Source organism: Megachile rotundata, chromosome 3 (assembly GCF_050947335.1).
Source record: "Megachile rotundata isolate GNS110a chromosome 3, iyMegRotu1, whole genome shotgun sequence".
NCBI classification, from domain to species: Eukaryota; Metazoa; Arthropoda; class Insecta; order Hymenoptera; family Megachilidae; genus Megachile; species Megachile rotundata.
Window position 1 is genome coordinate 22327569 of NC_134985.1, and position 14091 is coordinate 22341659.

At 29.5% G+C, this 14091-nt stretch overlaps 4 protein-coding genes across 15 annotated transcripts; 1 reads left to right on the forward strand and 3 right to left on the reverse strand.

Annotated features, from left to right (window-relative positions):
* Window positions 1–2128: 2128 nt before the first annotated feature.
* Window positions 2129–3138, reverse strand: RpL28 (ribosomal protein L28). Its single transcript, XM_003708473.3, has 4 exons — window positions 2997–3138; window positions 2653–2749; window positions 2336–2578; window positions 2129–2251 (listed from the first exon to the last, which is right to left on the reverse strand). Exons 2-4 carry the CDS (start codon window positions 2737–2739, stop codon window positions 2165–2167), a joined length of 417 nt encoding a protein of 138 aa, XP_003708521.1. The 5' UTR covers window positions 2740–2749; window positions 2997–3138; the 3' UTR covers window positions 2129–2164.
* Samtor (S-adenosylmethionine sensor upstream of TORC1) lies at window positions 3135–4384 on the reverse strand. Of its 2 annotated transcripts, XM_012297669.2 has the most exons (3): window positions 4245–4384; window positions 3387–4138; window positions 3135–3312 (listed from the first exon to the last, which is right to left on the reverse strand). In XM_012297669.2, the coding sequence occupies exons 1-3, from the start codon at window positions 4374–4376 to the stop codon at window positions 3291–3293; spliced, it is 906 nt and encodes a 301-aa protein (XP_012153059.2). In that variant the 5' UTR covers window positions 4377–4384; the 3' UTR covers window positions 3135–3290. The 2 variants fall into 2 exon arrangements, with proteins under 2 accessions (XP_012153059.2, XP_003708487.2); XM_003708439.3 differs by having other exon boundaries at window positions 3135–4138.
* A 72-nt stretch (window positions 4385–4456) lies between these two features.
* Ubc7 (ubiquitin conjugating enzyme 7) lies at window positions 4457–5561 on the forward strand. Its single transcript, XM_003708474.3, has 4 exons — window positions 4457–4596; window positions 4720–4801; window positions 4995–5113; window positions 5196–5561. The coding sequence occupies exons 1-4, from the start codon at window positions 4542–4544 to the stop codon at window positions 5453–5455; spliced, it is 516 nt and encodes a 171-aa protein (XP_003708522.1). The 5' UTR covers window positions 4457–4541; the 3' UTR covers window positions 5456–5561.
* LOC105664191 (Suppressor of Cytokine Signaling at 16D) lies at window positions 4993–13475 on the reverse strand. 11 transcript variants are annotated; one of them, XR_001097430.2, is made up of 9 exons: window positions 13152–13475; window positions 12467–12560; window positions 12168–12358; window positions 10298–12097; window positions 10037–10205; window positions 9548–9943; window positions 7265–7511; window positions 6055–6226; window positions 4993–5032 (listed from the first exon to the last, which is right to left on the reverse strand). XR_001097430.2 is itself a non-coding variant. In XM_012297662.2 (7 exons), exons 3-6 carry the CDS (start codon window positions 12282–12284, stop codon window positions 9549–9551), a joined length of 2481 nt encoding a protein of 826 aa, XP_012153052.1. In that variant the 5' UTR covers window positions 12285–12358; window positions 12467–12560; window positions 13152–13475; the 3' UTR covers window positions 4993–5032; window position 9548. The 11 variants fall into 11 exon arrangements, 6 of the variants coding, with proteins under 6 accessions (XP_012153052.1, XP_012153050.1, XP_012153055.1 ...); XR_001097429.2 differs by having other exon boundaries at window positions 4993–5977; XR_013037581.1 differs by having other exon boundaries at window positions 4993–5977; window positions 6055–6325.
* Between the last annotated feature and the right edge of the window lie 616 nt (window positions 13476–14091).

The window sequence follows — 14091 nt, forward strand, 5'->3', positions numbered from 1 at the left end:
TGAATAGCCGTTCACTTGAATTTGTGAGTATAAATTTATTCTGGCAGCACCCAATCAATACAACTACAATTACTGTAGCCCTGTACAACAAAACGATACGTTGATACGACAATGAAAATGATGATCCGATATGAAATCATCTTGTTAATGTGCATTTTGCTTTGAACAAAGATACGCTGAATATTACCACTCATGTTTGTTAATACCGATCGTTCCATTAGCATCATCATGCAGAAACACCAAAATGCTTTAATTAATAAAGATTAAATAAACATGTACAGAGAATTATATTCCATTCAAACGAGTGAAACATATATCAAACTTTCAGCAAGCTCATTTAAAATTTTCTTTGAAGTTACGATTATTCATACATTATTATTCAACTGAATAATCGTTAATTAAATTATGTATTTCATATTAAAAAGCATTTTTCGTGTATATACATTTGAATTCGCAATACCTTTCCCAAGTATTCTAATAGCCAAATTACAGCAGCTAAATGAGTACTTAGTTGAAACTACGGAAAAGCTGTTAACCTAATGCGGTACTATAATCTCGTTAATACTGGCTGTATCGTATCTCTAGTTGGCGAGTACACCAAAATCTCCAGATGTGCAAATCCACTAGAAGTGGAAAGTGTACCACAATGAACACGATATTGCATTTACCATATGTTTGATACTATACATGAAATTATTATACCTGAATACTATGGTAAACTAATGTAATATAAATGTAAATAGAACTAATGAATGCAGTTTTGCATGTGCTTATTTTATTTCGATATATTACAGTAAAGATACATGTAATGAATTGTTATATTAAAATTGTTAATTACTTTACTGTAACTTCTCGAAGTGCCTCGTTGTTAATACCTGAAAAAAATACAGACATATACATATATAATGGTCTTTTTTTTATAATTGAATTAAATAAACAAGTTACACTAATATCAGAAGTAGCAAATTTAAAATCATGGCATTCATAGATCTTGGTGAATGAATCATCACATAAAAGAATAATCTATATTGTCAATCCGCATTTAAATCATTGAATATATAATTAAATAAATATAATTACCTTCCCCATCAATGTCCACTGAACGTTTACACCGAACTTAGAATCAGAACCACCTATAAAATAATAAAACTATATTAATGTCATTCTTATACTTTCTAAACTAGAACTTTTATCACGAATTTATCAGATAGCAAATACAAGTCCGAATCATGGCATTCATAGATCTTGGTGGTTCAAAATTTCATCATAAAAAGATTGAAACTATACGAAAGTATTAAATAAATAAATGCATATATATATAAGTACTTACATATTATACAGTCCAATGGATCATCTGCTAGCAACTAACTCTGAAAAAAATTGTTCTTATTAATACCAAAGTTAAAACTAACAAGTAAATTTTATGATGTTGTATATATCAGATAGCAAATACGAAATCTAATCATGGCATTCATAGATCTTGGTGGTTCGAAATTTCATCATAAAAAGATTGAAACTATATTCAAATATTAAATAAATAAATGTATATATACAATTACTTACATGTTATATAGTCCAATAGATTATCTGCTTGCAACTAAATCTGAAAACAATTTTTCTCGTTAATACTAAAGTTAAAACTAACAAATAAATTTTATAAAGTAGTGTATATCAGATTAGCAAATACGAAATCTAATCATGGCATTCATAGATCTTGGTGGTTGAAAATTTCATCATATGAATTAAGTAATTCTTAGATATAAAAAATTAACATCAGTGCTTTAAGAACACAACGTAACTTACCTATTTAGAGAACTTCTCAATATGGAACTGACAAATCTGTAAATAAAATCATAAAAACAATAATTTCAATGTTATTACTTATACATGTATGTACATACATATTTGTAAAATAACTCACCTTCCATGGACACATGTTTATTCATATTTCTGTAATGAAACTGATGAAATAAGTACACTAGACATAGTTACAAGGGAGAAATGTTACAGTATTTATTTTAACATTTAAATGCTTATATACTTCTTTATAATAATTTCTGATATCAGCTAACTATGTTTTACCTGAACCTAAACAAATCTCCTTTGTAACAAATGTCACATTTATACATTTACATTAAAACATATATTTATTAATGTATACAAATTAATCTGCCTTTTTTGTTGTGCGAGTCTTCTTTGCAGGTAAAGGCTTTTGGGAACGTAAAACAGCACTGGCACGACGTAATGCAGCCTAAAAGTAATCCACACAATATTTTAGTATTTTCTTTCTTCTCACATACAAAACAGAAGACATCTCTGTAACAAGTAAATTTACCTTGCAAAGATCTACACGATATTTATTCTTTGTAAGCAACCTTTTCAATTTATGTAAAGAACGACGAGCTCCAGCTTTCATCGTGCATCGAACAGTGGATTTAGCAGGCTTTTTAATTGATCTTGGTTTCTTATAAACAACTGTAAATCCTTTTTTATCAGGAGTATCAATAACACCAACACTCTTCCTATGAATTAAACCCGAATAACGATAGCTACTCAAATTTGTCAAATTGTTGGGTTCCTAAAATTTTTTAAATAATCATTTTGAAACTTACATATTTAAATATTAACTAAAGATATGAAACTAGTACACACCGTAGAAAATGGTTTACTGATATTGCGCTTCTTGAGAAGGAAGGCATTGTTATTACGAATTATCATCCAATTTAAATGAGATGACATCTTGGATGGTCTGAAAAAATATTGAACTCTAGCATTTAAGTTTTAATACATATTTAACTTATATGAATTATAACTATAAAATTTGGCAGCTGCAAACCTAACCTAAATTATTAATTGCTAAAAGTACAACACATTTTGAGAAAATATACATATTTTATCAGTGCAAACGAAATAACTTCTTAAACAATCTTATTAGAAACTCTGATAAATAGCAAAATATTACTTGTGATTATAATAAACAGTAAAAACGTACTTACCACGTGTACGACCAACGAACAGAAGCAAGAAAGAACTTCTCAAGATGGTGTGCAAAATGGGTGCCAATTTGACTAAAATTAACAAATGTCCCTATACATTGTATAGTTATAAAAGGATTTAGAAAATATAGAAGAAAATTATAAAAAAGCCAAACGTTTATTTTATGTCTATAATTCTTTATAAAACTGTTACTTCATAAAATCCTTTATAATTAAAAGATATCTTTATTAAAAGGTAGTTCCTGAAACATAGATGTCACTTCTTCCGAATCGTATTCTTCCTGTTGTTTGATTTCACTGGATGCATTTCGAAAATCTTGTGGAATATAAATTGTTGTACTATCGTAATATAACATATCGGTCATCGGAAAATTTTGTAAATTTGCCCACCTTATTGCAACATCTTTATATATACATTTTCTAAACACAACACAATGCATGTGCCGTAGCTTTTCATATTTTATCCTCATAAATCCTAATTTACTCAATACATATCTCCATGATTTCATAAATTTAGCATTGGCATTAACATGCTTTGAATCAGGACTTATAATGATAAGTATACCACCAGCTTCTAACAAATTATAAGCTTTCTTACAACAAATATATCTCTGTTTTGGACATGGTAAATATTCCAAAAATAAAGAAAATACAACTACATGGAAAGAGTCTTCTGGTAATTGTAAAACTTGTTGCTGATCGCTAGAAAGGATCTTTTCTTTTCCAATATGAACATTTAAAAAGTCACAGCATAAAACTTTATCTGGTATACCATGTAGATCTATTGCTGTCACTTCAAAAAGGTCTGAAGTTCCAAAAGGGTTATAACAACTTCCTACATCTAATAATCGTATTTTTTTAATAGACTGTGCCATATTATTATCAAAATATTTTGATACTGAACTTTCCTCATTTTTAATATTCGAATTACAGATTACAGGAACTTCTGTGGTTTCTGGATTATTGATTTTTACTTTAATAGTTTCTTCTCTGTTGTCATATTTCTGACTTCCACCATTTAAAAAATATTCTTCGCATTGAGATTTAACCCATTCTATTCTACAATAAGTTGAATTTTCCGTATTCATATTATTTTCCATCCAATATGTTGTAGCCAATTTTTGCATAGAACATGCATATTTCTAAAAATGCAATAGGTAATTATTAATATAAATTTTTAAATAAATTATAGGAAACCATTGTTTAAAAAATATCATGCAAACATATATGTTTATAAAGGAATCAAACCTGTAAAACATCTTTACGTGTTACGTGACGATTCCATGCAATCTCAGGACCGTAAGCCTGAGCTTCTTTTCGCAACGTGGCATGAGTAGTTTTTATAATATCTGCTAAATATTTATGTTCCTCTGTCGCCATTTAAATTTCTGAATCTACATCGTTTGTAGTAAAATTTTGAAAAAATAAGTTGTCGACTTTTTAATAAAGTAATTATACACAGATAAATCAATGCTTTTCATTACTTCAACCTTAACCTAATATTCATCTTCTGACATTTTCCTGAAATGTCATTATCAGCCTTCCATGATCAAAACAATGGCGGGTTCTGCGCTAAGACGATTAATGGCAGAATATAAACGTGAGAATCAAATTTAATCGTGCACCGTACACTTTTCTAGAAGTCTTGTCTGAACATTTGTTACTTGCAATTCTTTTTACTTAATTTCGGACAATATTGTAATAAATGATGGGTAATTTGCAGAGCTAACCTTAAATCCTCCCGAAGGAATTATTGCTGGTCCAATGAACGAAGAGAATTTTTTTGAATGGGAAGCTTTTATTAGGTATGTATTAAATTGCAAACTTGATTCTTGCATTTGATGCAAACACTATAACTCCTATATTCTATCTGTGATACATTCACCATAAAGTTCCTATTTCATGTTTCGTAATTTAGATATTTTATATTTATAACATATGCTAAAGGAGACTTTTAATAGATCATGTTCATGTTAAAAATCTTGAATTTATTTGCAGTGGACCAGAAGGAACATGCTTCGAAGGTGGTGTATTTCCTGCAACATTAATATTTCCACCAGATTATCCTCTAAGTCCGCCAAAGATGCAATTTACTTGTGAAATGTTTCATCCAAATAGTAAGACTTGTTTAAATTTAAAATAGTGTTATTTCATAGGAATGAGTCATGAAGGACTTGCAACAATTTGATTTTTACTTAGTTTATGCAGATGGAAGAGTATGTATAAGCATATTACATGCACCCGGTGATGATCCTATGGGCTATGAAAGTAGTGCAGAAAGATGGAGTCCAGTTCAAAGTGTGGAAAAAATATTATTAAGTGTCGTAAGTATGTTGGCAGAGCCAAATGATGAAAGTGGAGCAAATGTTGATGCTGCTAAAATGTGGAGAGAGAATCGTCCAGAATTTGAAAGAATTGCTCAAAAGCTAGTTAGGAAAACTCTTGGTATTCCTCCATAAATTAATCTAATATTTAACTGAAAATGGAAACATAATTCAAATATGTGGTTCAGTGGGAAATATATGTTGTGTTTAAAATAATAAAATTTTATTTAAATTTAATAAATATGCTTACAAACACATGTCTCACACTTTCGGATGATAAGTAGAAAAGTATTACCTAAAGAGAAAATGGTGTTTATTAGTCTCCAAAAATGTATTTTATTTTCAACATTGCAGTACAAACATGGGTAATCAAATACATATGCATTTGTTTACACTTAGAGTACTCTCGTTGTAATAAACTAATCAAAAACAGAATCTCTTTTCTTGTGCTCTTAAAGTTCAATTATTTAAATCATCTGCATTACACTCATGAAAATAGCACGAAATATCCATTAGTGGATAATGCAAAAAAATATTGTTTGCAAAGGATCACATTACTCGTAAATAATTGGAAAATGAAACTAGAGTAATATTTTAGGTGAATATATTATGGAAATTTTTGGGGATGATTTATGATAGAGTTTGTATATTTAAACACTGTAATAAAATCAGTTGTATTATAATAAATTATATCAATTTATTTATAAATAAAAAATGTTATAAAAATAATATACCTTCATAGCTTTTTAAACCAAAAAATGATTTTTTACTTTAGAAACATATCATAAAGGTGTTTCTTACTCAGGTTTCATTTTGTTTAGTGTTATACACCTTATCTTATTAAAGCCTTAATGAGTCATTCACACCCCTGTTTTTGTGTATCTTTGAAAGTATCTCTTGTATTACCTTAAATATTTACAAAATTAAAAAATTTATAATAGGTTTCTGATTATCATGCATTCCTTGTTCTAATAATCATCGAACTTGGTGATAAATGATAATAGACTAGAATAAATAAATTATAGAATTATTAATAAAAATATCGAAGATTAAGGATAATTATTAGATTTTACTAAAGTGAAAATAACAATTAACAGTTTATAGTTTTTTATTATGTTCTTCTATTAAAATTGTTTGGATTGTATTTCTGAAAAAGATGAAAAATAAATGCAAGTAGTTGTAAGTAAATTGATATTTATTAGTAAACAATACTGAAGTCCAACTTAAAATGCAATATTTATGACTAGCACTTGTAATTTATGTGTAACAAACAATAATAATTGATGTACCAATATATTATAATCAAAGTACAACACTGCATATATTTCGAAAGTATATTTCTTACAGTAATCTTTAAATATTTTATTTTGTTATATACATAATTGTATTAAAAAATGTAGTAAAATAGATTACTTATACAAAATGAGTTTTTAAATTACTTCGTAATACTAAACTATAATGTATAGTTGATTGAATGTATACTTAAATATTTAAAAAGCATGTATACATGAGCAACTTTTAAAAGATTGTTTAACTGATGAATAAATGTTGTACTTTGAATACAATTATAAACTTTGGTATATAACAAATAAATTATGACTATGCCAAATGCATTTTTTTTTTTAAATAAAATATCAATTATAATAGTATTGCAATTATATGAAACTGTATGAGCATATTTCAAAGTTTTTTTTTTTAAATTTTGATGCCTTTTTATTTATGTATATTACATAAAAGAAGTTTAGAAATATATCATTTAATGACATTTGGCATAGAACTTTTCATATACTTTTCTTAACACTGATATTAACAAGAATAAAACATAATTAAATAAAGCATTGATATTCTTCAATAATGCTAATTTTTCACAAGAACACGTATGTGCAACTTATATTAATGTAAAATACATTTGTTATAAAATGATACTAATTCTGCTCTACATACCTCCCTCTTCGGCTGAGGTATCATGGTGCCTTTAACCATTAATTATACGCACATGCTTCACATATGTTTAAATTCATCCTTAGACTTAGTCTTTTCCATCTGGTAATAGTACTTATATTGCAAAATCTACCACGTGAATATTGAGTATAAAATTTGTTTGTGTAGTACTGCAAAGTTCAAGAAAGTGCAAACAAAAAATTCTGAGCAATATGTATATGTGGCCTTCGCTATTCCATGATTTATGAAGCTGCATAGGGGAAGCAATTCAAAGAGAAAATAAAGTAAACATCTATTAATTAATGCGTCTAGTAACAGTCAGTACACATTTTGTATAAAAACTTTCTCCCCTTCCTTGAAAAATCTATTTTTACATCAGTGCTTTATAGTGAGCTCTGTATAACATTACAGAATACAAAATTTATCAAAGTAATATCTCCATTACTGAAGATGAGATTGTACACCTCTTCAGGAAAGGGATAAAAATAAAAATATATGTTATTACAATTTACTAAATTTTTATCTGAAGCTCCTTCCTACTTTTCCATTTGGTTATTCGAAATTGCAAATTGAAAACTTTTCATGTGATTTATATTAATTCTTAATATTAGTTATAATCTAAATTTTATATAACGATTACAAATAAAATGTACATTTTCAGAACTTTGTCCGAAAATTTCTTAAATTACCAAATAAAACAAAATATATAAAATTAAGTATAATATAATTAACTTCGATCAAGTGCTTCGCACGATGTAATCTCGTTAAATTTATCTGAGCACAAGAATAAACAGTGACTTCGATTACCTCGATTCAACTGCATAATTTAAGGAATCAGAATTCTATAATTTATAATTTTATATAGCACCAGTCGCTAATCAGTTTTAATAAAGAATTTTTTACCTTTTAAGGTAAATATTATCAAATCTTATTTTAAAATTGACTATAAGAAAAACGAAAAACTGTGATACTTTAAAAGAGATTGCACATTGTAACATCAATTATTGTTTTATAAACTTAAAAAATCAAAAAATATATACATATATAGCTAATATGCTAAGGATTCAAAAATCCTTGATGATTTAATATTATTTTACAAAATGAAGCAATATACACAAAAATATTTACATTATAAAGCAATAGAAAATAATAAAGCTGTATTCATCCAAAGATTATTCTCAAAAACAATTATATAATAATTTATGAAAAAATATATATGATGCTCAAAAATGAAGATATTTATAAAGTATTATGATTCCATTAGTTCGTTGAATATTTGTTCTAAGTTAATCAGTCTGTAGCAGCTACTTCTAAACTTAAAACATGATACAACAACGTCATTAAACTGATTAATATTGAAATTTTCTATAGTTGGCAGACGCAATAACTGATATTTATATATGCCAGATTATATCTTAATGTAACATTAGTCTACAGCTTTTTTTATAATTGCTTGTACGTGCATCATATTAAAAAATGATTCGTTAACTCTATGTTTGATCGTCCGATAAAGTGGAATATCAACTACATTCATATGCTTCTCAGTTATATTAAACACGAATTTCAAAATTCTATAACGATTAATGAAATGCATAATTGAATAATCTCTGGTAAAAACAAAATCTGTTAACTAAATTTCCAATGAAAATGAAAAGTATTTATGCTTTTAATATTTGACCAAAAATTGCAATATAAAATATATGGCACACAAGAAGGAGTAATTTAATCACTGCTTTACATTATTATATATGAATATTATACATTCATTGTATGATGTGAAATTGTAATTTATTATTTTGAAACAACAAAGAGGAACTGAATCCAAAGTAATATACAGAATTTGCTGAAATAATTCTACGTGTGCTCCTGAAATCATTTTCATAAAATTAAAAGATCAAATGTCAATTTATTTGTGCACTTTCAATAAAATTATGCAAATATGAATTCTAATTCAAAATTATATTTTAACGAATATTATTTTTTGCTTCATATCTTTTTTAGTAATTTTATGCTTTGTAACTACACTGTTCATAATTCTATATACGAGCTGCGTGGAACGGATTACCCTTCTTTACAAAAAGATATTAGATATTATGTCTGAAATTTAAACTTGTACATAACATATGTAGAAATCAGCTATGTCGTTATACTTCATTATTATATTGCTTATTGAAATCATACGAAACAGAATCGTGTAATACTTTGAATCTTAAACTATATATACTAAACATTTGGCAAGTATTTGAAAAGAAAAACCGTGAGAAATAAAAAATTATATGTTTGTACCTCACGATAGGCCTTGCGGTGTGAAACAAATCTTCTCTAATTCACCAGTTGAAGAACTAACAGGAGATTCAGCTCTGTCATCTTGTTCAGCTAATTGTTCGCTGTAGTAATGAGGCATACTCAGGTAATCGATGAGCCGCCGTGGCAGAGGTAGAGTTGGAATAAGATCCCTGCGTACAATTTTCAAAATAACAAATCTGCACATGTGTTGTAAACTCTGAACCTGTTTGAATCTCGACACTGGATGAAGAAGTTGCACACGCATTGGACCTAACACTGGCCGTCGATGAAGAAAAAACAGGTATCGTCCACTACGCGAATGCTCTACTGCATTTTCAATAAAATCGACAATTGTATGAGACTTAAATTTTGTGCAACTTCCAAAGCTGAAATTACCTGTACAGATAACAGAGAAGAAAAAGAAGATATTAAAAGTAGTAATTTGGGAATATCCAAATATGTTCCTTTTAGCAATAGCAGAATACTTACCCTGATCATGCTCTATTCTTACATGTCGCACGCAACTGTTAAGTCTAAATGATAAAGAAAAAATATAATGATCATCGCTACTATCTCGCACAATGAATGATCCATCCGGTTCATTGGACAGTATTTTCTCCGCAGCTTCGCCAGATATTGGGCCCCAATACCATCCATACTATTTTAACAAAAATTTGTATTAATTATGAAACAATTTAGTATTAGGCAAGTACATAAAATTCGGTGAAGACATAAATTATGAAAGCATACATCTTTTACTTTCTCGATGCTAGCAGCAAAATCCATACTAGTATCTTCTGTTGGCTCTTCTTCGACTTTTGGTGCAGGTGGAGGCATTTGTGGCGGTACAGAAGTTGGACTCTCACATTTAGATACCATCGTTGTTAGCGCATCTTCTGCTTGCTCTACGCCTCCTACGTGTCCATTACTTTTTGGTAATGGCGGTAACGCACGCTTAAAAAAAGGTAGCTTTTGTACAGTGGGATCTACCTCTGAGGTAGTATTATTATTATTAGCATGTTGGTCAGAATCAACACCCTCTTCCTCTTCTACGATTTCACCCTGTACAATGCTATTTCTTTTTTCTACGAAATGGTCTGGAGAACCCAAACGTCTGAATCTAAAGATATTGCAAAGTGTTTGTTTCAAATTTAATGAGAAATTCCGTTGACCCTTCTTGATCTTGTCTCTTTCAGAATCAACCTTTTCCTTATGTGGTTCCTCTTTTACCTTTTTATGTTTAATACTAACAAACGAATTCTTTTTATGTTTCTTAACATTACCATTATTATTATTGTTATTGTTATTATTATTATTATTGTTATTGTGAATCAGTCCATTGCTATTTTTGTTTGAGATTGGAATATCCATCGCTGAATCTGTATGCGGATTACTATACCTATTGTTATTATTTACACTAATACCTTTTGGCATCGCAAGGTGTACAGGTGTATGACTTATTGGAACTTTATCGCGTTTAATTTTATTTTCACTAGAGTCACTGGAGCTTGAATATAGCGTTTGTAAATATTGACGCACTTCATGTAAAGTCATATGAATCGGTTCACCGATATTATGCATATGACCATTAGATGTCCGGGATACATGTCGGCCAGATGTACCCGGAACACTATGACGTTTCCCATTTCCAGCTTCGTTGCAACATACGTCAGATAGCAGTCTCTGGGATTTTATAACATGGGTAATAGCACGAGGTTTCCCACAGTAATGCCTTGCCTGTTGTATATGAGCTTCTAATTCACTTTGAGAACTAGCAGATACATTTCTTCTTCTTTTACGATGATGTCTATGACGTTTCGGCCTTTGCGGTGTTCTAAGATAATGCAAAGGTCTAACTACATCTATTGGTACAGTATAAATGTCGGAATCAAAGGGCACATTGTACATATCACTGATCTCACTGGTCGTTAAAACATCGTGCGACATAGCAGAAGTAATAAAGCTGCTATCGTCTGCTTTGTGACTCAGTCCTGAGGTATTTATCGAATTATGAGAACTGGACAAACGAGAAGAAGCTAAAGAACATCGTGAATTTGGACGATTCAAAGTATTGTAAGGAGTAATCAAAGTGGTAGCCCCTTGACACGACGAAGGTGTTAACAAGTCTGTTGCCCAAAGACGTTTTGAATTGTATACACTACGAGTTACCACCGGTATATGGTTTGTTGCTGGTGCTATTCTTCCTTCTGGCCATGATATTCTACAAGATATTATTAATGCTTCTTCGATCATTGACTGTACTAAGGTCTCAGCATAATCATCTATTAACCGTGGAACTTTTTGTCTCATTAATTGTGCATAGCTAAGAATTGGTGCAGACGAAGATTCAGAATTAGGAGGAGAAGGGCTATCTTGAAATTCTGGTGGAGGTTTAATAGCTACATCGACCACTTCAACTTCTAGCTTTCCATCAGCATCAGTCCAACCTGGTCCTTTCTTCAGCGTATTAAAATTTTCACCGCACATACCATCCGAGTAATCAAAAGAATCTTGCGATAAGGATTTACTTTCTACATCGCTTTCTTGCATCTAAAACAAGCTGTATTAGTTATGTGCCTTATAAAATATGACATCAATATAAAATTATGATAAATTATACCTCGATTGCAAGATGTGCTCGAACAGAATCACTAGAAATGGACCCTCCAATTCCACTGCTACCAAGATCACTGAGAGGTCCAGTAGCGCTTAGTGAACATGACGGTGGAGAGTCCATCTCAATACTCGTAATTTATTTGTTTGCTAAAAGATTTATAATAGCCAAAATTTTTGGAAACTCCACATTGTCCCCTATAATTTAATAATAAAATTTGTTTATTTCATGATTAATTTTATTGTTTTAAGTACTATTTCTTCAATGCTTTCTATTTGATTTTTAAATGAAACAAATATTCTTACCTGAAAATAGCAATTATGGGCAATACATGAATGTTTCATGATCTTCATGATTACATGCGTGCTTGTACTTTTCAAATGGTCCATTATGAAGAAACTGAAAGTATATTAAAAGAAAAGAACTATACATCAAAATAATTTTTACACAATTTATAGAATGAAATAGAATGTTGATATTTTTCTTATAATTGAAATACAATCACTGTGAACGTTTTATCTAATTTTTTAAGTTGCTATACAATTCAATACAAGATTACATTTTTTTTTAAAAGAATATATCTTACATTTCATAAATTTCTATTACTCAACATTCGATCATAAATCATACAACATTCCTTTCGTGTAGTAGAACTGTACGAACATACATGAGAGAAAAGAAAGAAGAAAGATATTATTACAAAAATTATTTGATGCTGTCAAAAGATGTATGACATGAAAAAACAATATGTCTCGATATCAATTTAAAGAAGAATTTAGACCCACGTTGACTAACTACAGACAAGAATCGAAATATCCTTCGATATGATTCATCTTTTAGTTGTATATTGTGCGAAATGTTCGAAATATCTTGATCAAAAGTACATGCCGTACAGGGAGCACTTTAATATCCCGGCAAGGTTGATGTTTGCGTCGTAGATAGTAGCAGATTATGTTTGACGTTTCGAAAGTTAAAAATGGATTTACGTACTTATGCTAGGTTACTCGCAATTCGATTGGATTCACGTAAGTCTCGTCAATGAAGCAAAGTATAAAAAAAACGTTCATGGTTGTCACATAATGTCCGTTCGACAGACAAATCAATATTTAAAAGACAAACGCGAGTCCTTCACGTTACAGTTTACTCCATGTCAGTTCCGTTCCCACATTCCGTCTGTCATGCCGAGGAAGAATTCTATTCGAGTACTTTCCGGGATCGACGGTAGTATTTCACAAAAGGAGGAATCGTAGCCACCAATGTGATTGCATAATTCAAAATGATTTTACGTGTTTAGTTAGTCACTTATTTCGAACAAGTCAATGCATGTAAATAAAATTATTTTATTTTATAGCATAATATACAATTATTCTGTTTAAATTAACGAATGAAATCATTTAAAAAAGAACTTCTAGTCTTTCATGATTAACCAGATTCTACCTTCGTTCACGAGAAAATAATGTTAGTCGCGCAGTTCAGGGAGCTCCTTACCCACGAGTAAGTTGCACCTCTAAAGCTTGCTTCTATCATCATGGTCACATATGCTGTGAGAAAGAATAAATAAAACAGTTTTTAAAATATGTTTATAAAATTTAACGATACATTAATTGTATGTTATATTGAGACCTATATTATTAAATTCCTAAATACTATATTTCTAACTTATATTAAATATAAACGAAGAAAGATATAATGTAACCAGCAAGAATTAGGAATCGTAAAATTTTTTATCCACCAGGTAGATATTTTCGACATCGCGATTGTCATAACAGCGCTCGCGCAATGCCATGCATTATAGAAAGTATAGAATATAGAACTGTTAATATACACAAAAAAGAACAGAACTTCTCAATTTACATATATATGCACAATAAGGTTGATTTTAAGTGGGTGGAAGTATATTAAATATGTTAATTGAGATGTATCACATACT